At 39.9% G+C, this 22,248-nt stretch overlaps 1 protein-coding gene across 3 annotated transcripts; it reads left to right on the top strand.

Moving 5' to 3' along the window:
* The first annotated feature begins 569 nt into the window (after nt 1–569).
* On the top strand, nt 570–20,992 carry arhgef7a (Rho guanine nucleotide exchange factor (GEF) 7a). Of its 3 annotated transcripts, none has more exons than XM_026377128.1 (22): nt 570–1,019; nt 3,520–3,603; nt 7,889–7,973; nt 8,124–8,257; nt 8,717–8,918; nt 9,706–9,794; nt 10,336–10,430; nt 10,609–10,704; nt 10,967–11,089; nt 12,083–12,221; nt 12,304–12,363; nt 12,483–12,629; nt 12,940–13,026; nt 13,135–13,213; nt 13,300–13,439; nt 13,973–14,194; nt 14,293–14,386; nt 14,789–14,878; nt 15,322–15,501; nt 19,245–19,344; nt 20,030–20,084; nt 20,256–20,992. In XM_026377128.1, the coding sequence occupies exons 1-22, from the start codon at nt 855–857 to the stop codon at nt 20,376–20,378; spliced, it is 2,589 nt and encodes an 862-aa protein (XP_026232913.1). In that variant the 5' UTR covers nt 570–854; the 3' UTR covers nt 20,379–20,992. The 3 variants fall into 3 exon arrangements, with proteins under 3 accessions (XP_026232913.1, XP_026232911.1, XP_026232912.1); XM_026377126.1 differs by lacking the exon at nt 15,322–15,501 and having other exon boundaries at nt 570–689; nt 774–1,019; nt 20,256–20,378; XM_026377127.1 differs by lacking the exon at nt 15,322–15,501.
* Nucleotides 20,993–22,248: the final 1,256 nt, after the last annotated feature.

The raw sequence follows: 22,248 nt of genomic DNA, 5'->3' as shown, positions 1-22,248 counted from the left end.
ATTAAATGTCCATATGTAAATGTTTTGACGTTCAGGAAGTGGGTTGAAGTGGGTTTCAAGCAAGTAGACACACACACACACACACACACACACACACACACACACACCTGTTCGCATTGGTTTTCTCTGGATGCTCTGATTTCACAGTCTGAAACCGAGAAGCTCAGGTTGAATTGACTTTTTTTGACCCTTTGTAGATGAGAATGTAGATACAGGCTGAATTGATGATGCAGGACACTTCCCTTAGATTAAAGTGATGGATACTACATATGACCCCACATCAGGTGATGGCGTCATTGTGAGGACGTGTTTCCTTGTTTAAACTGGTTAATTTAACAGCAGCTTACAGCAGATAACAGCAGATAGCCTGTGGCTTGGTTACAATAAACGGATAAAAAAAAAAAAAAAAAAAGAGGAGGATATGCAAAGCCAAACAGAGTAAGCCTATTCATGTCATGCTGAAGTGTCCTAACAACTGGTTGGACTGGCTTGTCCCTCTTGTGTGATGTCATCCAATGGATGAGTGGCTGGCGGATGCGATGCGCATGTATGCAGTCCGCTGTCTCAACGCATCACGGCGAATCGCACTTGACAGCTTGCCAGGTTCGAGGGAAAAAACACACCATTCAAGGGAGGAAACAAGACCTGCTGAATTTTCACCAGCTTGCCGTCATCCTCATCCACCCGAGGTAGAGGTTTTCCCGCAGCGCCTCTTCCATCGACACCTTATGCATCGTTCTTTTTGATTAATGATGTGTCTGTTTAACGCACAGATGACAGCGTAGCGGGGCGGTAAAGCTGTTAAGATACCCAAACACAGCCGCTTTGTTGAATAGGATCTGTTGTGACTGGACATGAATTCGGCGGAACAGACGGTTACATGGTTGATTACGCTCGGGGTGCTGGAGTCGCCGAAGAAGACCATCTCGGATCCTGAAGCATTTCTGCAAAGCTCCTTGAAAGATGGGGTGGTCTTGTGCAGACTGTTGGAGCGCCTCAGCCCGGGGTCCACGGAGAAAGTAAGGGCAATACACCACCCCCCTCCACCACCCCCTCGCTCTCCCCCTGCAAATGCAACCACCCTCCCTGTCAGCGTGTCTGTGTGCTGCCCAGATCCGTGAAACCGACGCGGTTTGTTGTCTGGCTTCTCTTTCTGCCCACTGGTCCATGAGGCGATTTCTTTTGTAGGTCACGGCAGCCCGGGTTATTGTCTGCGAAAACAGCTCTATATGGCTGCGCGTACGTGAGTCAGCGCGTAAAAACAGAAAAACCGCTGTTTATCCAGCGTATTGATCGTTTCCACACAAGGCCACATCACAGCAATATGAAAAAGGAAATTGATCTGTTTATCAGGAGCAGTGTGTTCCACTAGTGCCTTATGGTCTTATTGATGAAGGCCTCAATTTAACATGTTCCAGTCCAGGTTTAAATAATCAACAGATCTGCATTGTCGCCTGAAGCCCCTATTTTAAATCCCTCTTCAATTAAGAGAGATGTGACATGTATGTCTGCCTATTTTCATTCCCACTGTGCACAGATGATCAGCCAGGGATGACCGGCTCTGTTCACAGACTATAGATATTAAGAGTGGGCCGCCATTGACTGCAAAGGCGCACAGACAGCGACGGACCCTCTCCCCATTTAAAGGAACAGCGCAGTGTTTGTGTCCGTTACACGGCGACATAAACAAGGCGACGTTTTCCTAAAAAGAGGATGTTATGGGCTGACAGCAGGTCCATGTAAGCGTGAAATATTTGCCAGTTAAATGGCAAAACAGGTTCCTCCATTTTCCTACTCACACCGACAAAGGGGTGTTGTTTAATTCCTCTCATGTCAAATCATATTCTCGTACACATGAGCATCTGATGCAGGTTGTATCTGCATCGATGAACCTCTAGGCTTGTTTAGAGATAGATTTTAAAATCCAAAGCAGTGTGTGCAAAGTCAGCCAACACTGCTGATCAAGAGTCTGTTATTAGGGGATTTAATATGTTTTAACATCAAATATTTATTAAGTACATCTTCAAAACGTGGCCCGCAACAGTATTTTCATGTTATCAATCTAACATTGAAATGATCATATAATATAATAACTAACTTCTAAGTGTCATGTATGCAAATGTATTACAGCATGTGCACCACATAATGGCTGTACATGATCACAATATTTCAGCCACTACCCAGTGGTCTGTATCCTCTTAATTTAACAGAAGTATGATTTAAATACTGTTATTGAGGAATAGTTGAAAAATTAAATTGTGAGTGCTCTATGTTAGATAATCTGTGCAGTGAACACTGTTTCCTAATTACTTTAAACAGATAAACATGAAACCCTCACTTAGCTCTGTTTTGGTCCCTGTGGCCACGTTCAGGCTGAGTCATTACAGACAGTTTGGGAAGTACTGGATGTGTATGTGGACGAGATGAAAGTAGGAGAAGTGGGACACAGCTAGATGTCAGCTGCCATCGTGGCAGACACCAGTGACACTACGATATAGACCAAAGATATCATGAGGCAGTTCCACCTGTATTTATATATCCTCCGTAAACAAAGCAAATCTCTTTATGATGTGAATGTACTGAAACTCTGCAGTGTCACCAGTAAACTGTCAGATAAAGTAGTGGAGTGAAAAGGATTATATTTATCTCTGAACTTTAGTGGAGTAAAAGTAACATAAAAAGGGGAAACTGTACTTAAGTACAGTACTCGAGTAAATGCACTTAGTTACTTACTACTTCTGAAGAAAACAGAAGCTCCTATTCATAGTTTGTCCACCAGAGAGCACTGATAAGTTTATTTTTCAACTATAAAATTACCTAATTCAGACACATCATAAAATAAAATAAAATTTATCCTCAATAAAATGTTTTGCCCTCATACAAAAGGGGAAAAAGCGAGAAACACCTCTTGGTATGATGTAGTTCATTTAATTGGAACCTTAATAATAAACACATGAGTGCATTTACACATTTAATTTGTTGACTTTAAGATATGATTAATGGCAGAACTGTTGTATTAAATTTGATATCTTAAGGTAAACATCATACCTGAACAAGCTACTGAATGCAAATGTAATACTCAGCCACGCATTAGACCTACATATATATATATATATAATACTGAGAGATGCTTCTAAATACTTTGCTACTATGAATGTATTCTTACTATCTCTCTAGTTGGTCATTTTATTGAAGGAGATTATTAAAACAAAAAAAAACAACAAAAAAAAAAACAGTGCACACACACACACACACAGGCTGCAACATACATCAATGGGATCCTTGGTATAGTCAACGTCATTTCCCTCGACCAGTACCACAGCCTCTTCCACTTCCCTGCTGCGGGATTTGTGTTGAGCCACCCGGAGTGTCAGGCCCAGAGCAAACACGGACTGTAGAATGCGTGTCGATAGAGAAGATCCAACTTCAGGACTAAGAAACACAATCGCAGCCTGATAAGGAAGAGGCCTGCAGCGCGGACTGGACGTGTGTCTCTAACCAGCGTTTTCATCTCCACAGATTTACCAAGAACCGAAGAATGACGGCGAGTGTCTGAGCAACATAAAGGAGTTTCTCAAGGGCTGCACATCGTTCCGCGTCGAGGTAGGTGCCTTTTCCACATTTGTGCCTATTTGTGGCGTTTATATCAAATCTGGCTGCAGACAGGTGCTGTTTGAAACGTGCAGCTCGGATGTTTAAGTTTGGGACAATAAACAATGGGTCCTCGGAGCGGACGGACGCACGGAGCCCCTGACAGAGGGAGGAGGAGTGATCCAGCAGTCGAGAACAATCATCCATCGCATGGCGAAGAAAGATCAACTTTTCCGTCCAGTTGTGATACAATAACAGCATTTTTTTTTTTTGGCAGTTTAAAGTGACACAAATCGATTCATCTGAAGCCTGTTTACATCCCCCCACTTAGATAGTAAAGCGCCTGGGTAATGTTGGGTAATGTTGACGCTTTCTCATTAATGCAAAGCTTTGTCGTCGGGCTCCTGCGTGGCTTTATTGTCACCGACCAGTTCACAGCAAAGCCACTGTATGAACAAGCGTATCTAAAAAAAATCTCTTTGCCACTCCATCTTTGAACTATGCAGGACAATAGGGCTTGTTCTAACATGACAATTACAGTCTTATTATTATAAGGTGAAAAGTCTAAACATGTCCACAGATTAAGCAACTCACCCATGCAGGCTTGTATTTTGGGTATGTTGTAGTTACTGCTAATGAGAATACCTCCATAATCTGCAGCAAATTGAGGGCAGTGTGCTGTTTAAGGCTGTGTGTTGGCCAGTGCATAGAGGGGTCATTGAACAACCCTAGTGTGACAATGCAACTCAGTGTTCCTCAGCATTGCCTCTCCCTACTGAGTCTCCAGTGACAGAACGAGGAGTGGGGATTGTGTGAGACAGAGCTCTGTCATATAGAGAGTGTGAAACGTGCCATTTAGCCATTAACATGCATCATGACTTTATTGTAAGATGCTTTTGTTTACTAGTGTGACAGATTCTAGCACCAGTTTAAAGCAACAAATAGACAAAACATCTTTTTCTTTGTCATTTTGACTTGTGTTAAGAGTGGAGGATGTGCTGCGTGGAATGCTACCACCGGTTACTTGCATCCTTGCATGTGAGAGCATGCTCATATGTGCCTTTTTTTTTGTGTGAACTGGACTGAGCAGGATTACTGTAGTTTGGGACATGGCAGTCCTCCCGCTGACCATCTGTAGATGGATCTTCTCCAGAGCCCCAGAGCACCGCTGGCTCTGACCCTAGGTAGCTGCAGCTGCAGATTAGAGCGGTGGCCTCATACATGTGAAAGACAAACCGATAGACGCTGAGCTTTTCCAGTCCTTGACCCACCTCGTTTTAATGAAGTTAAGCTGGCTGTTTGGCTGAGCATCAAGGCTGCTGTAGCTGCGTTCACATGTGTTGTTGGGATATTTCCACAGATTCGTTATTTTAGATCGAATTTGCATACCTCTTCCAGCTTAGACACTCGACATGCCTGAGTTTTAGGCAGCAGCTGTTACTGACCTTTAGCCTTTAATGCCTTTGACCACAGGAAGTGATCATTAGAGTTCCCATGACCCTACTAGTCCTTCTGGATATAGTAACCATATACTGTGTCTACCCTGACAGCAATTACAGGTCCATCGGTGTCGAATGATAGGACAGTTTAAATCCACTGACATCAAAATCTAAAGTCTTTAGTATATGGTTTATTTTATGGAATTCAGAGAGCTTGGGGTGCAACTAAGAATAAATTAATCTGTCAGTAATTTGTACAAAATTCCCACCACAGATTTTATCCATCAGTCCAAAGAATTAGTGCAGTCAGTATTTCAGCCCTCGTCGTCTTCAGCATTTTGCTTATGATGAGGGTAACATTCTGACTTTCTGATAAGATAGATAGAGTCTAGAAAATCTGATGTAATTTAGTTCCTAAATTGAAGAGTTAGTTGGTTAATGAAAGATGTGTTCATGGATTAAACAAGACATTTAATGGTTTGAACTCTAGGAAAGTGTGACAGACGGTTCATTAAAATACTATTGCCCATAAACTGACCCTGCTGATGCATCAAATCGAATTCAATCAGTCTCTAGTCAGGCTTTAATCTTCACTTTTCACTTTCCGCTGGGAATTTTGATCTTCAGGGGAAGAAACACATTTGGATTGAGGTCAAGTGATTTACACGAATTCCCCACTGTCAAAGATGCTTAGGACTTTCCTGACACTAAGTGTTTACCAATATGAATGTGATCACCCATAAAACTTCAAATCAGCCTTTGAAACCCACCATTTTGGATTTCCATCCAGTGCCACAGTTTGCTGAATGCTACAAATAAGGGGCTTTATATCAACAAAATTAAGTTTTATTAAGTAATCTACTCCTGTGAAGTCTAACATATGACCATATCCAGTGAGTTAAGTTCCATATTGTTCCAAGTTGGAGTAGACTGGAGGTTGTAATACTCATGTAAACACTCATTTGCTCAGTCATGACACGTGTGAGAGGTATTTGCTACACCGTTTTAGCTTGGTGAGTCATACACAACAATAATACAACACAGGGGTGTTACACTATTGCCTCAGGTTGCTCTGAGGGATCTTTACCTGGCTGTGATGTTCAGGCCTATGAGGCATGTCCAAGCTTGTCAGTGTCAATCATGTTCATAGTCTTCCTGTATGAATGTTTAATGTGTGCTTTTCTTAATAGGGAACTTGATCAAATGTTTTTTTAAGATGGAGGAAGAGCCTGCATTTTGGAGCTATCATGGGACAGAAAGGTTTAGTACAATTACTGTGTGTGAGTTATAGTTTCTGTCCCAGGGAAAGTATAGGATGAGGAAGAGGGTGCTTTCACATCAGTGCTCACCAGTCACACTGAGTCTTTTAGCTTGTACACACACACACACACACACACACAAACACTTGCACACAAATACTCTCCTTTGCAAACAGTGTCATTCACATATTCCCTGAGGACACATCTACAATCAGAGCGGAAGATGAAAGAGACTCATATCTCGCAGTCGCTCACCCCTTAGTATAACTGAAGTGGGAGTAACTAATCATTTGAGGCTGTTACGCAGGAAGAGCGAGGACCACTACAGTCATCAACACAGATACAATCGCTGCCATTCATACGAACCAAGAGGATCCTGAAAGTCACGCTGCCAGTGATGAAGACAGTGCTCATGGTTTTACTGCAGCTAAATGATCATGAAAAAATGTTCAAACTACCCTACATGGTCTGTGACACACTGTGACACACTTTTCTGAGAGCTCTGATATTTCCTACTGCCTGAAACCATCCAAGAAAATATCACAAATGTGATTGATACACAGTGTTTTACTGTCAGTGTCTCTTGAACCCTCATATGGCGTTTGACTCTGCAGCCATACTTGTCTTATCTTAACTTGCCCGATCATGTGAATGCTCAGAAGTTATTAATGTAGGAATTTGTTGTCATCTTTACTATAAATCATATGTGACATGAATGCAGCTTGCTGATGGCTTACATCTTCAGAGAAATGGCCTACAAAGCATTACTGAAACAATGGACCACGCATTGTATGAGTGCTACTAGTGTTTCTGTGTCCATATACTGTAGATTACAGAATGGCACAATTTGAGACATATAAACATGTCTATATGGACCCTTTTTCCCATTTAACAAGAGAAACCGAACACCTCAGATGTGAAATGTTATATAATGTAGTCTCAAAGAGCTCTCTAACATTCCCAGGAGCTACCTAATCTTGCAGATGTGGATGAATGCACGTGTCCAACAATGCTACAGTGCAGCTTTTGTGTGTGTTTTTAGCAGTTTCCGGACAATTGGGAGTTCAGATGATCTGAAAAAAAAAGGCTATATTAGAAGTGCTGAAACAATTTGTCAACATTTGGTTGTATCATTATTGCATACACATAATATTAACAAGCTGCCTCTATTGAAATTCAATCACATTAATCAGTTTAGCCTTAAAAAATAACTGGGTATTTGTAAATGTTAGCATGTTAGATTACTTTTTTGATGAGCTCTGATTGCAGTAAGAAAACGTAGAATCTTGTCAGCCTTGTCTATGGATGCTCTCGCTTTTTGTGAACCAAAGAGAGGAGCTCAACACCTTTCATAATCCTCACAGTTGAGACAGAATAGTAGAAAGCTTTATATAGTGTCTGCTTGTAGCTGCTGCAGATATGTTTGTCTGTTGAGCTCATGTGCTTCACCAGCTACTGTCAGAGATAACAAGAGTTATCGATTGACTGCTGAGTGCTGGCTGAGTAACCGAGTGATGACACAGTCCTGTTGCACTGGAATTAGCTTTAAAAGGCAAATAAAAGGGAAGCTGGCCCATGACTGTCCTCTCTCATCCACAGCCATTTGAGGCCAGTGACCTGCTGCTGGGACTGAACTTCTCTAAGGTGCTGAGCAGTCTGGTTGCTCTGAATAAAGTGACTGCAGGTTAGTCAAAACATGTGTAATATGTGCAAGTTTCATGATACGTGTGGGGTGTGTTTTTATGAAAGACCAGTAGCCCAGTAGTCATAGGTGTGTGGGCACTTTCTGCAAATACCAGGTCTAAAGTGTTTATATTTTGTACTTTCTATTCAGATATTGGCGTGGGCAGTGATTCGGTGTGTGCCCGACACTCTTCAGCCCACCGCATCAAGTCGTTTGAGTCACTATCCTCTCAGGCTTTACTGGGAAGATCCTCTAAGCTTCTGCAGAACCAGTTTCGCAGTTTGGTAAGATCAACACTCCCTGCCACTCACCTCAATTCCATATTTTTCAGTATGTACGTCACACCTACATAGACTTAGTCACAGTTTTAATCAGATCAATGAAGGGCTCTGGTTATAGATGGGATATTTTAGTATGAAGTAAGTAAGAAGAAGATACTGTAGGTTGGGATTAATTCCCAGAAATACTTACTCACAGCGGAAGCTTTAAGATTTTCCTTGCAGCGTAGTAAAGCTGACAGTTTGGAAATAATGAGTATGATTAGTAATAAATGTTGAGCAATGTTTGCTTTCACAGTGTTTGATGAATAATGTCCTGACTCCTGTTGACTCTTGTACAGTATTCCATTAAACACTCAGTCATTGTCACACATTTTTTCACACGTCAGTTTCTGCCCACTGTTTACGTCTAGTTTAGCTTTTTTCGTGCCTCTTTGGTGACATTCTTGTTCTCCTTTTTATCAGGACATGTCAGAAAACAGCGGGCAGCAGCTGCTGGTGAAGGCACGTTTCAACTTCCAGCAGACCAACGAGGATGAGCTCACCTTTACGAAGGGTGATATCATCAGCGTGACCCGCCAAGAGGAGGGCGGCTGGTGGGAGGGAATGCTCAATGGCAAGACAGGATGGTTTCCTAGCAACTATGTCCGTGAGGTCAAGGGCTCGGGTAGGTACCTGAGATACCCCGGGGAAGCAGGCACCTTATATCATGGGTGGTTGTGAATTTTTTCATGTCATACTAACAACTAAATTAAAACATTGTTTACAGAATGCTCTTATGTCCACGCTGTTTTCAAGCTTGGACTCACTGCACCACAATATTAGCCCAATATATGCATTATGGTTTACTTGTTACAGCCTCCAAAACTTGTAGTTGTATCCTTCATAGCCCACATAAATGTGAATGTGTCTCCTGCATCTGCATTCCCCTGTGAATGATCACAGAGCAGCTTGACAGAATAAATAATGTTGAACAAAAACTGCCAAATTGCAGACAACATCACAGTTTGCCATTGTTACTGCCATTCCAGATGGACATATGACAGAAACACAGCTCCACATCTGTTCCCTGCTGTGGTTTGTTTTTATTTTTTGCCTATAAAACACCCTGAGACACCATGTGGCACTGATGCTTGGGATATTTGTAATGAATTTTACACAGTTATAATCACTACCCAAATGATGTAGATACATTTTCATTGATAGTTCTTTATAGTGGGTCATCATTAACTTGTTGCATAAATTCAGCAAAAAAACATAAAAAGGTGTGTGTTAAGTGTTATTGTTGAAATATTGAAGCTCTTGAAGCTTACTTTGGATTTAGGTTTGTGCGTAGCTGGTGCAGTTACCTTTACTTTTTCTTAAAGGGATTTCTTAAAGTCAGTGGTGACTCCTTATGTTGCTGTTCAGATTTTTGGTTTCTGAATTGGGGAAACATTTCTTTCTGATCACAGACAAACAAGTGTCGCCCAAGTCTGGCACCCTTAAGAGCCCACCGAAAGGCTTTGACACGTCTGCAATCAGCAAAACATACTATAACCTGGTAAGGACGCAACGTAACAGTTGTTTGACTTTAGTCTTATTTTCTCATTGTTCACTTTCTTAGTTTTCCCTCTTCCTACTCCGCTAACATCATGTTGAAAAGGATATGTCTTTTTTTAGCTGTTCTGTGTCTCTTTCCTTTTTTCCATTCACTATTTGTTTGTTCTCTTGCCTAAAACTAATTTATATGGAATACTTCAGCCACAGCTCGGTCCAAACAACTCACTGACATACTTTCTTTCCTCTATCATCTAAAATGCCCTGTCACTATCTCTGACGATGTTGTTGCAGCTGTGGAGTGCAAAGCTGTGATCACAGTTGCATGATAAGCTCAATTGAATTATGTTTTCTTGCAGACACACAGTGGGATGCGCTATGCAGCATTTTAGTGTTACATTAGAACCTCTGCTTTCGATGTGATGCTTCATTTTAATTCCATTATAATCAGCACCTCTCCTTCCTTATATTTTTCATTTTATCTTAACTTTACATAAGCTCTGAAGCACATGTTTAGCTTGAATGGTTTTCCTTTTGGGTTGCAGGTGTTGCAGAATATTTTAGAAACAGAGACAGAATACTCCAAGGATCTTCAGAGCCTACTGACAAACTATCTGCGACCTCTTCAGAGCACTGACAAGTATGACTCATTTACTCTTAAAGCTCGATGAAACCAGGACATTTTAGCATGTTGTGTAACAGGAACTTGTTCAGTCAGATTTTGTGCTCTTGCCTCGTGTGTGTGACTTTCTTATACACAATATGTAGTCACCATTTTGCTTTTATAGTGCTGTTCCCATGATCTCTCATTCCTCCAGACTGAACAGCTCAGATGTGGCTTTAATTCTGGGAAACCTCGAGGAAATCAGCACCTTCCAGCAGATGCTTGTCCAATCACTGGAGGATTGCACCAAGTTAGTCCCTCCCTACACATAGGCTCCACTGCAGCAGCATCTTCACAGTTTCATAATAGGCAGAGAGACATCTAGTGTTGGGATGACTGTACTACAGGGATGTTTTGTTAGACTATTGACTGTGAAATATACAGAATTATGCATTTGATGTGGGTTTTTAATGTTTTTAGCTATTTGGACCCATCCATTTAAATTCTGCTCCAGTTTATTTCCTTCTATTTATATTGGTGTGTGTATTTGTATCTTTTAATTTTGTCCTTAGGCTTCCAGAAAGTCAGCAAAGGGTAGGTGGCTTCTTCCTCAACCTCATGCCACAGATGAAGGCTCTTAATGTTGGTTACTGCTCCAATCACCCTTCAGCAGTTAATGTGCTCACCCAGCACAGGTAGGTTTACACATCAGTTACCTTTAGTATGTTCTTGCCTTCATATTGTGCAGCCTCACATGTTAAAAGAACAGCCTGTGTTTTCATGTTTTACCAATTGTCTATGACAACAAGTGGCAGAAATTGAAAAAAAAAATACAGCTTATATTGTTGGATTTCTATTTTATTTTATTTTATTTTATTTATGGTTGTAGCTGCTGCTCGCTGGTTGAGATACGTAATGGGTTCTTATTTTAGAGAAGAAGAAAAAACCCATACTGAGTTGCGTACTGCATTATCAGCACAACTGCTGTCCAGGCAGTGCTGTGTCTGTAGAGAACAAATTATTTAAATACGAATGAAGCTGAGAGAATGATATAAAAATATATGCAGGTTAGAGGCAAACTTCAGTGAGCGTAGTAGATGTAGAAGTAAAGACTCAAAGATTTACACCAAGTCCGAAGCAGACTTGCTTGACTGAACCTGACCTGCATAAACAGTTTCTTAAAACAAGGGACCAGAACCAGATGAGAGTAATCAGAACTGACCCCAATAGAGAGAGAGAAAGAGGGAGAAAACACAGATACTGGCAGCAGCTCAATGCTCTACCAGTTTAAAAGGAGCACCAGTCAAACAGAGCAATAGTACATGTTAATTAAATGTTCACAGTCAGTATCAAACAACGCATCTTACTCCTCCACTGTTCTGCTGAGACCTATACCAAATCAAACTCTTCATCAATAGTTGTAGTTACTTGAAATTGAGAGAACCTGTGAATACCTCAAGTGGATAAATACTGTATCATTCAGCCAGTAGAGGCAGACATCTATGTATCATTTGAATCATATTTAGAAATTATTTAAGTATTGCTGATCACGAAAATAATAATAAAAAATAATTTTTGAAAATCAATATATAGTGATTCATGAAAATCAATATGTAATGAAAATTAGTGTTAGTTGAAGTTTTTAATTAATTTAGACTCTCCCATTCTCTCTTTCCTGTGTCTTGCAGTGAAGTTCTGGGGGAGTTTATGGAGGGGAGAGGAGCAGTCAGCCCTGGGATCCTCACGCTGACCACAGGCCTCAGTAAACCCTTTATGAGACTTGACAAATACCCAACCTTACTCAAAGAGCTAGAGAGGCACATGGAGGTGTGTGTCTGCACATACAATCAATGTAGAACTCATGTTTTGTGATGTGTGTTTAATAACCAGCATGTTTCTTTTTTTTCAGGAGAATCATCCTGACAGGCCAGACATTCAGAAGTGCATGGCAGTTTTCAAAAATCTGTCTGTAAGCTGAGCTTGGTTTCTTTTCAGATGTGTCAGATGTATCACGAAACTATGACCAGATGCTAATAGAGATGAATTAATAGGAGACCTTAAAGCCAATGTCTGTTCCCATCACACTAGGTTCAGTGCCAGGAGGTACGGAAGCGTAAGGAGCTGGAGCTGCAGATCCTCACAGAGACTATCCGGTTGTGGGAGGGAGATGACATCAAGACCCTGGGCTCTGTGCTTTACATGAGCCAGGTCTTAGTCCAGAGTCCTGGCTCAGAGGTACCAGCACTGTTTACTTCCTGCACCTGCACTTCCAAGTTTTCTCAGTATATCATCAAAAACACATTTGGGATCACTTCATAAAATAATGTTGAGATCAACATGTAATGGAAATAAATATGCCACTACATCTTCCTCTGTGACTGGACTTGTTCTGTGAATATCTTTTCACAGAGCTGTAGTTTTTAACCTCACTGGGCCTCAGTTAAACATTTACATAATAAACAGTAGTTATGACTACAAACGTTATTAAGTCATTTCTCACATTTGCATCCTCTCTACATGTTCCTCTCTTTATCCTCATTGTCAGGAGAAGAGCGAGCGTTACCTCATGCTTTTCCCACACGTCCTCCTCATGTTGTCTGCCAGCCCCAGGATGAGCGGCTTCATATTCCAGGTGAGTAATTAACATGTTCTCATATCCGCTCCCATCTCCACTTCTAGTGAGATGTTCATACCATTATGGATGAAAGGTCATTTCTCATGTGATGATTTACCCCTCCAGGGAAAATTGCCCCTGTCCAGTATGACAGTGACCAAACTAGAAGACTGTGAGGCCCATAAAAATGCTTTTGAGCTCAGTGGTAAGGCTGCATGAGATGACCAAAGACCAAAGAGTTTAATGCATTTCTATATAATGACTTCAACAACATTGTCACTGTCCCTGCAGGCACAATGTTTGACCGTCTCCAGGTGGGGTGCACCAATCAGCAGGACCTACAGGACTGGGTCGAACACCTGACCAGACAGATCAAACACACTACAGCCACAGCGCCCAGCCACAAACCACTCACTGTTCCCTGCCACACGGTCAGGAGCTAATGATTACTTTACCCACATGCAGATAATTTGCCTCCTATTCATTTGTTACCCAAATTAAACACTGTGAATATGTATCTACTTGTTGATTTCTCACTGATTTTAGAGTGTGGACCATAAACTCAATATACCACGAGAGGCCGGCTCACATAATACCTAGAAATCATCTGAAATTGCTATACAGTCCTGTGTGAAGTGACTGTTTTCTCTTACCAGAATAGCTGTAATATACAATTGCATTTAATGAAATGAATAAACATAAGTAATCATAAACATTGTCCATTGTACAACATTAAACAATAATGATTATTTAGTATACAGTAGGCCACTTGTGTACTGGTGGTTGTGTTGTGGGAAAAGGTCTGAACAATTTATTTTAAAAGCCAGACATTGATCTGCAGGACTTTAGTTTAATAATTAGGTATTTTGGGAATGTTTTATTGCTAATAAGTTTATTGCATGTTTGTCAGATACTGAAGATCAGCTGTCACGCAATAAATAGAATAACCGTTTTGTTTCTGCAGCTCCCGTCTCACCCCTTCACCCCATCTCGGCATGCTGAGGGGAGATCCATGACAGTGGCCCCTACTTACCACACTCTGCCTCATCCCTCCTCCCATGGACTGTCTCACAGCACCATGGCCTGGGCACCACTGGAGCCACCCAACACCCCCAAACCCTGGAGCTTGAGCTGCCTGCGGCCTGCGCCCCCACTACGGCCCTCTGCTGCACTGTGCTATAAAGAGGTGACAGACTGTGTTTGCATGTAATTTGGACATCTTGATATGTTTTTATTTAAATGTACTTTTAATAAGAATATAATTATAATGTTTCTCATGTTTAGGATCTTAGTAAAAGTCCTAAAAGTGTGAAGAAACTCCTACCCAAACGCAAACCTGAGAGGAAACAGTCTGAGGAGGAATTTGCATTGAGAAAGAGTAAGTTCACAGACATTCCTAATTACATCTATCCATATATACCATCAAATACACATATTATTATTTTTAGGGGGCAAATTGCTTATTTGCTCTCTTGCTAATGGTTAATTGAGACACTTAATGCCACTTACACGTGTCTGATATCTATCTCCTGGAGACAGTTTGCCTAGCTTATCAAGGAGAAATGGCTAACGTGCTGTACAAAGTAAAATTTTTTACTTTGTACGATTAATTAAACATTAAATACTAGATCAGCATTCAGGATTTATTAAAACATTGACAGCAAGAGTATCAAAAATATTGTTCAGTCTTTGCAGGTGCTGTAATTTGTGCATTAGGAGGGAAGCATCAAAGAAATAAGTGACACGAGCATCCTAAATCAATTTTGATTCTCATTCTCAGGCACGGCTGCTCTGGAAGAAGATGCACAGATCCTGAAAGTTATTGAGGCGTACTGCACCAGCGCCAAAACCAGGCAGACTTTGAACTCCAGTAAGAACACACAACATTTTACTCATACTTGTACAAGAGAAGTTCATACTGCAGGTTGCTCTCTCAGTGCTTTATCTGTATTCTACTGCTGAGTGCCTTTCTTTAACGCTGGTGTTCTGAACTGATCCTTCTAACAATATCTTTTCTTCTTTCCATCTCTCTTCATCTCCTCATCTTTGGCATTGCTCTGGTTTTTCTGGCGTTTCTGTTTTTTCCATGAACTTTTGTTTTCACTATGCTCCACTATAATTTTCTTCATGTATTCTGATTTGTCATCATCTCATTCTGAACCTCCCATCGGTTTTTATGATTTATCATTTGTGGCGCGTTTGTTGCATACATTACCGCCTCACCCCCTTGCACCGTCACTCCACTTCCTTTGCCCACCTTTTTCCACCTTCTACATTTGCAACATCACTGTCGACTTGACCCGCCTTGACCAGCCTGGCAGGGCACTGACCTGATGCACAATCACGTGCTGGGAGACGTGGACCGGTCCTGCGTAGACTCCCCGGGCCGGCGTAGCAGCGTGTCTAGGCCAGAATTGACCTCTGACCTTTCGGAGGACTCTGACTATGACTCCATCTGGACCACACACAGTTACAGGATGGGTTCAGTGCCGCGCAAGAGCTGCATCTCTCACCAGAACTAAAGAACGTACAGTACTGCCACGCCGTGCTGTAATGTAACGTACAGCACGTTTACCTCTTTTACCTTCAATGTATTAAAGGAAACTAGATTTTTTTATTTATCTATTTATTTTCTATTATGTATTTGTCCCTTTTTTCGCTAACTTATTTGGTTTATTTATGTTTCGACTGTTTATTTGACAGTGTCTAATGCATCTCCCTGTTGCCTTTGCCACTTTCCCTTTTATGTGCCTCCTCTCTTTCTGTAGTTGTCATGCAGTAAGTGTTTGGTAATTGTTGTTTATTTATCTTGAATGTTACCACTCCCCTTGTTTGACCATACATGTGTCTGACTCTCTTAGCAGAGGGTAGGGGGATGCTGGTGTGGAATATAGGAGAGGGAGACCCAGTGGAGGGAGAGATGTGGACTAAGCTTTTCCTGTCTGATATTCAGATGAAATTCAGGAACGAGTGTATTCTATTTACCATGTACTACTTCTCTCCAGTATGTGTTTTTAGAGTATGTATGCTCAAACATAGCACAGATGCGACACATACGCACACACATGTTCAGGCAAATATGCCGCTGCCGCCTGATAATACAGCAGCATGCAAATGGAATATCCAAATGTGTTTCTTTTTTGTTTGTTTGTTTTATCCATGTTGCCAGCCCAAAGCAGAATAATATTCAGCGTAACCAGACAGCTACTGAATATTCAAAGTCCTTGCTAACTTGAATAGTTTGTGAAAGTCCATATTTAGTTTTAGCTGCTACAGAAAGAGGAGATCATCACATACACGTCACTCTCTAGTCGAGCTTTTACCAACTGGTTAAAAGCTAGTAGACTAGGAACGGTGTGTTTACAGGGTCTGTTCATCAGCATTACAAAAAGCACATTTAGATACTCAACTTTTAGTAGTGTCTAGATGTGCTTCTAATCTATCTTTTGTTTTTATTTTCCAGGTTTTTAGCTGTTCTGTAAGATTCCTTTAATTTATTTTTTTGCTAATGCAGTTGAGGTGAATGTGAATGTTAGGAAAATTACATTTAAGAAAATCAGCACCAGTGGGTCTCCATGGGTTGATACTTCCAGTACAGTTAAGTAAGATATGTTTTTGTATTTTTGGTGAACTGACCCTTTAAGTCATGAATTTTAACAAAGCCTGATCTCAGATTCAGTAATGTTGCTGTCTGTCAGTGGTTCCACAGGGTTGCATTTACATCACATTTTGTTTTAAATCTCGAGTTACTCCATCAATTAAATAAAAGGCTTCATATAGAACCAGGCGTAGTATACCAGCCAGACACTAATCAACTGTAAACTAAAACCCAGCACAGCTGCAGTCATGTAATACAAACTGAATGCCTTTGTTTGATAGGGAAGTGTCTCCTGCTACTTAGAGGAATTGTTTGGTGTTTTGGGAAATATGCTGGTTTGCTTTCTTGCTGAGAGTTAAATGTGAAGTGATGCAACGTGATCAGTCTCATATCTGTTCATTCAATATGAATCTGCAGGGAGGAGCTTCTAGGTTAGTTGAGGATAAAGTCAGGAAACGGGTAGATTGGCTCAGTCTAAAAGATAATAAAATCAAGCTAACGGCACCTTTTAATTCTTAATATGCAAATAACTAAACAGAACATGCTAATTAATGACCTGTAGATTTGGTGGTATATTATGTAGAAACACAAAGAAGTACCATGTCTCTACTTTCAGGTCTTTAAGCTGAGCATGGCTACGCATGTCTCGACTCCAGCTGCATGCCAGGCTCTCCAACAGGAAATTGATATACATCTCCCTGTCGTAGTAAACAAGTGTATGTAAGTTGTGCCGGGAGAGCAGAAAACGCTAAATCAATTTACAGTAAGCGGACTAGCAGACTCCTCAGCTTCCAGGCTTCATGTTAGCTGTTAACAAAACACTGGGATGTTATCTAAGCTTAAGCTGTTGCTGGCTGTAGCTTCATGTTGACCACACAGATATGAGAGCGCTGTCTGTCTTATCTACAGTAACTCTCAGAAATAAAGCACAAAGTCTTTTTGAACTGCCGTGGCTTATGTTTGAAAGTGTTCAAATCCCTTCACTTCTTTGCACACTTTATTGTGTTATAGATTGTATTATTATTATTACTATTATTATTATTATTATTGTTATTATTATTATTATGCTACACTCTGTAACCCACGAAGTAAAAACATTTCTTTTTAAGAAGATCTCTGGTTTGCAAAAATACTCAGACCCTTTGCTGTGGCACTGCAAAAAGTGGCCGGGTTTGAACCCTTTCTGAAGCCCCTGCATGCCATGATGTCGAGGTTGCTGTGCTCTGATCATTTGAACTGGTTAGCATTAATATCAAACACAAACAAGGTAACATACTAGCACCTACGCTACAGACTCACAAGTCAGACGTGCCTGCATGTTGTCTGGCTTGCGAGGTTTTCCCGTGCTATGTTGGATTAATGACTATTTTTATGAAGAAGTATTTTTCCAGTGTGGGTTAATAAAGTACAGGTTGACATCCTCTTAGAGTCTATCACCTCTTACAGGAAGCAATTTGAGTGACATATGGAATATATTGGTCCATGTTATAGTAATATTTAATGTTTCAAAAATCGTTTCTTTATTGTATTAATTGTGTATATTTTGTATTTTTAATTGATGTTATTCTGTATGACCATGTTTACAAAATGATCCCTGGAACAATATTTTGTTTTCTTTTTTACTTTTTTTTTTTTTTTTAACACAACATGTTTTAATTATTTTGCACAATCATGTAACGGGCCAGTGGGTGGGGGGGATAGAATCTGTTAAATTCTGTACTTTTTGTCGTCTACCTAGAGTGTGTATGATTATAGTCTTAAAGGTAGACTTAAATATTAAGTGTTCCTGTAAAGTAAATGCTCATTCGTAGTGTAAATGCTCACCTTTGGTGTTTTGAGAGCACTAAGGGTTTAAAAAAAAAAAAGGAAAAGAAACAAGAGGCCGTGATTATACGGAAACATTTCTATGTGAACTACTCATTCAACCTCAGAATACTGTCAGAATGGACTTGAAATATAAAGAGCACATAGTCTCCCCCTCTGTAAATACTAGTTGTCATGGAGCAAGAAAAAAAATCCATTCAACCTTTTATGAGTATTTGAGCTAAGAATATCACTGTCCTTATATCATGTGCTATACTTTGTGACAGGTGTATTCTGTGGTTTAAGAAACTTTAAGTCAAATTGTGGGACAGGCAGGGTTAGGAGACGTGTCTTTGACCAACATTGTCCTCTGTGTGCTCTAATGCTGTATTCAGTTCACACACGTGACCATGTCTTATCTGCAAACAGCGCCTTCAGTGTATTTATTCTACACTGCTGATGTGTTCAAGTCCCAAACGCTATATTATGAGTTTTGAATAAATCTGTCATTTGGTAGACACTGGCATTCTGGTGATTTGTTAGACTGGTGAAGATTGTGGAGTTTTTATTAACTTGAGATTGAGAAAGTATTGTATTATGAACAAATGAATGGATTTGTGTGTGTTTGTGTTTGGTTTCATTTCCTTTCACCAACCTCTGGCTCTTGTCTGATATCTCGCTTGCGCTCAACTAACACTCCAATTGCGGTGTCTGCTTGTCTTTGATGCTGTAAAGATAAGTAATTTACTGAAGACGACTTGGTACTGGCTTATCATATTACAAGGTGAAACAAAGCAAAGTGCCGATTGTTGAGGGCTCTTATGTTTTGAAACAGGACCGCGAAGGGAAACAGGACCGCATGTGATCATTCCCGGTGAGGAAAAAGTCCTAGTGGAGGATCCAAGTCGCAATGGACAAAGTGCAGTGGAAGAAAAGTAAGATAATACGCACATATGTTTCATAGGCTTCTCCTATTACTTGAATTTCCACCTTTACAGATTTAAAATGTCTTAAAGGTGAAACCAACAATGCATTTTAATACTGTTTAAATACATTTTAAAATCTGTCTATTTTCTATGTTTTCTTGTTACAAACATGACTCATACGAGTACATTTGTTGGGTAATATTTTCAGCTGTGTATTAAAAAACATGACACTCTAGCAATAGCAAAATTAGCCTGGCATTTATACAGTTACTGGTACTGATACTGTTTTGGTAAAAAGTGGTAGTCTATGGCACAGAACTATAACAACTTGTAAGTGTGTTAAATAAATTACAATGTTTTTATTTACAATACAAATATACATGATATATTTTTATAAAGTGCTGTGTAAAAATGCACCAAACCCTAAAATGCATAAAATGGGCAAAAAACAACAAACAAAAATGGAATTTAAAAAAAACAACTAAAACACAAATACAATAATGAAGAAGTTGGATCATCTAGTTATGAAGACTGTTCAAAGGTTAGCAATAATCACCCAAAATTTCAGCAGAATGTGATTTTTTTTTAATAGACAACAAAATAAATAAATAAGTAAAAAGGGGAGTCCGTCCTCTTATAACCAGTCTTGTGAGTATTGCTGATGAGTTGATCTTTAAATCTTACTGTTTTAAAGGAGCCTGGTGGATGTGGTGTACGCCCTGAGGGATGAGGTGCAGGAGCTAAAACAGGTGAATGCTTGGGATGTTTTATGATGCAGCATGATGGTGAGATGTTAATAATGTTTGCTTAGTAAAGGTTAGGGAGGATGTGGAGAGGAGCTCTGCTTGTTTTGTTCGTTCGGCACAGGATGACTCGATGTCTTCTCTCAATCTGTTTTACATGATTACTTTTCCCCGCAGGATAATAAGAAGATGAAGAGGTCACTGGAAGAGGAGCAGAGAGCGCGGAGGGATCTGGAAAAGATTGTGAGGAGGGTTTTAAAGAGCATGAATGACCCAACATGGGATGAGACAAACCTTTAAAGCCACTTGTGCTCCAGCTTTGAAAAGCATGTGTATGTGTTTTTGCACTGTGTGAAATGCACACTCATGTAATTTAAGATAAAGTTGTCTAAATAAGACCAAGAGTGGATCAGTTAGCATATATGTACTTGATTCAGAGGGAAGGTGCGAATTCTTACCGCCCCTTTTTATTGAGAAAGGAATCACTGGGAATAATGCCGAAGACCATCTATTTAAAAATGGCATTCAGCAGCAGGAAGGTGAGGAAATCACACACTGTCATTTCAGTGTGTTTGGTCCCGTTCTCATTTTCATTTCCCAGTTTGCTGTCCAGTGGTACATAAATGGTACTTAAATGGTATTAATGGTCACAAACGCCTTGGACAAGTCTGAACCTGCGATTTCATAACCTCTTTTGTTATTTAATTTTTTATGAATTTTTATTGGGTGTCTTTCCCAGACACAGGCTTGGCCTGAGATAAGTTAAAGTTAAACTTGTGCCAGGGAACTTGTGTTTTTTTTTTTTTTTTCTGTCTGCTGACCACTTTGTGGTTTGACTTTCTACAGATATTGTACTGTATCATGTAAATACTGCTAAAAGATGAGCCTTTGTCCTCGTGGAGAAATAAATGTGTTTTTAGAAGAAAGACAGAGTTGCTGCTAAATAATTTCCAAATCCATAATACATACATCTCAATTTATTTAAGCAACTTTACTTTTGAAGTAAAATAATACTTTTAAAAATCGTAGGATTTGTTAGCTGTTAAATTTTTCTAAACACACGAGTTAGGTGAAAAATACAATGACTAATATTAAAATAATATGAAAAAATAAAAAACTAAACTAAATAAGTAGTGAATAAGAGTAAAACATCAAACACTTCCTTCACAAAAGGTGGGTTATTTAAACTATTTCTATCTGCCATGTTGCCAATTCCGCTCGAACGTTTCTACTGCTACTGTTTTGCTGTTTATTACCAAGTTTGCCTACTAAGAAGTGCGTCCCCGGTGCTGTCGTTACCATTTGTGGACATTGTCCATTGTCATTTTTCTGCTGCTGCTGGTTCTCCTTATTTTCTACCTGCTCAAGCTGGAATCTGAAGTTTCCTCTCTTTTGGGAGGTTTGGACTTCTTCTCAAAGGACTCCCATCAGGTGCCAGAAAACTATTACTACTACTACTACTACCAGGCTAAGTATTTGTCATTTGCAGTAGAGTTTCGTTCAGTGTGTGTTTTAGTAGAATCAGTAGAAATCATTACAAGGCAGAGGCTGCTCCTGAATTCATTTTTGTATAGATTATTTGCTTATTATTAACATTATAGCATGATTCCACAGTTTTCTCAACCCTAACATAATTATATAAGTAATCATTGATATTTTAATTGATGTATTTAGTTCTACCGTCCTGATATTGTAGAATATAACCACATGTTGATACCCGTAGCTAAAAGTGATGATTTGCATGTGTCAAAGCTCTCAAGCAATATTATAATTTAAGAGTTATATTCCTTCATATGCAAAATCAGTTTATGAGGTCTGTTTTGCTGATAACAGCAGTCAGCTGTAGACGCAAAATAGGTTGTGTGAGTTAACATGAACACTAATGCTGAACTCCCCTTAATGTTGACAGACTGGTGAGAACAGGGGGAAAGTAATTAATAATGATAATAATTTCTTTGGGGAACATGTGCACATTGTTCCAAGGTGACTAGAAGTAGTAGCGCCACATAAATGGTGGCAAATGAACTACTTTTGCTGAGGCAATGTACTGTAGTTTTTGCCAGTTCATCACCAAGTGAACTAAAATGTAAATAATGAAGCTATAGTTTTTTTTAATTACTCGGGTTGATTATATTGTTTTTAATTAGTTTCATTTAGTTTCTGATAAGGC

The sequence above is a fragment of the Anabas testudineus genome, chromosome 21, assembly GCF_900324465.2.
Source record: "Anabas testudineus chromosome 21, fAnaTes1.2, whole genome shotgun sequence".
Taxonomy (NCBI): domain Eukaryota; kingdom Metazoa; phylum Chordata; class Actinopteri; order Anabantiformes; family Anabantidae; genus Anabas; species Anabas testudineus.
Note: the sequence above shows the minus strand (reverse complement) of the source record. Positions and strands in the feature narration are given on the sequence as shown.

What these genes read in the sequence shown, in the direction of transcription:
- arhgef7a (XM_026377128.1), top strand. Translation starts at nt 855, where the DNA reads ATGAATTCGGCGGAACAGACGGTTACATGGTTGATTACGCTCGGGGTG. An exon ending in GCCCGGGGTCCACGGAGAAA is followed by an intron (nt 1,020 to 3,519) that starts GTAAGGGCAATA and finishes TCATCTCCACAG; the next exon opens with ATTTACCAAGAACCGAAGAA. An exon ending in TGAGCGGCTTCATATTCCAG is followed by an intron (nt 13,027 to 13,134) that starts GTGAGTAATTAA and finishes TTACCCCTCCAG; the next exon opens with GGAAAATTGCCCCTGTCCAG.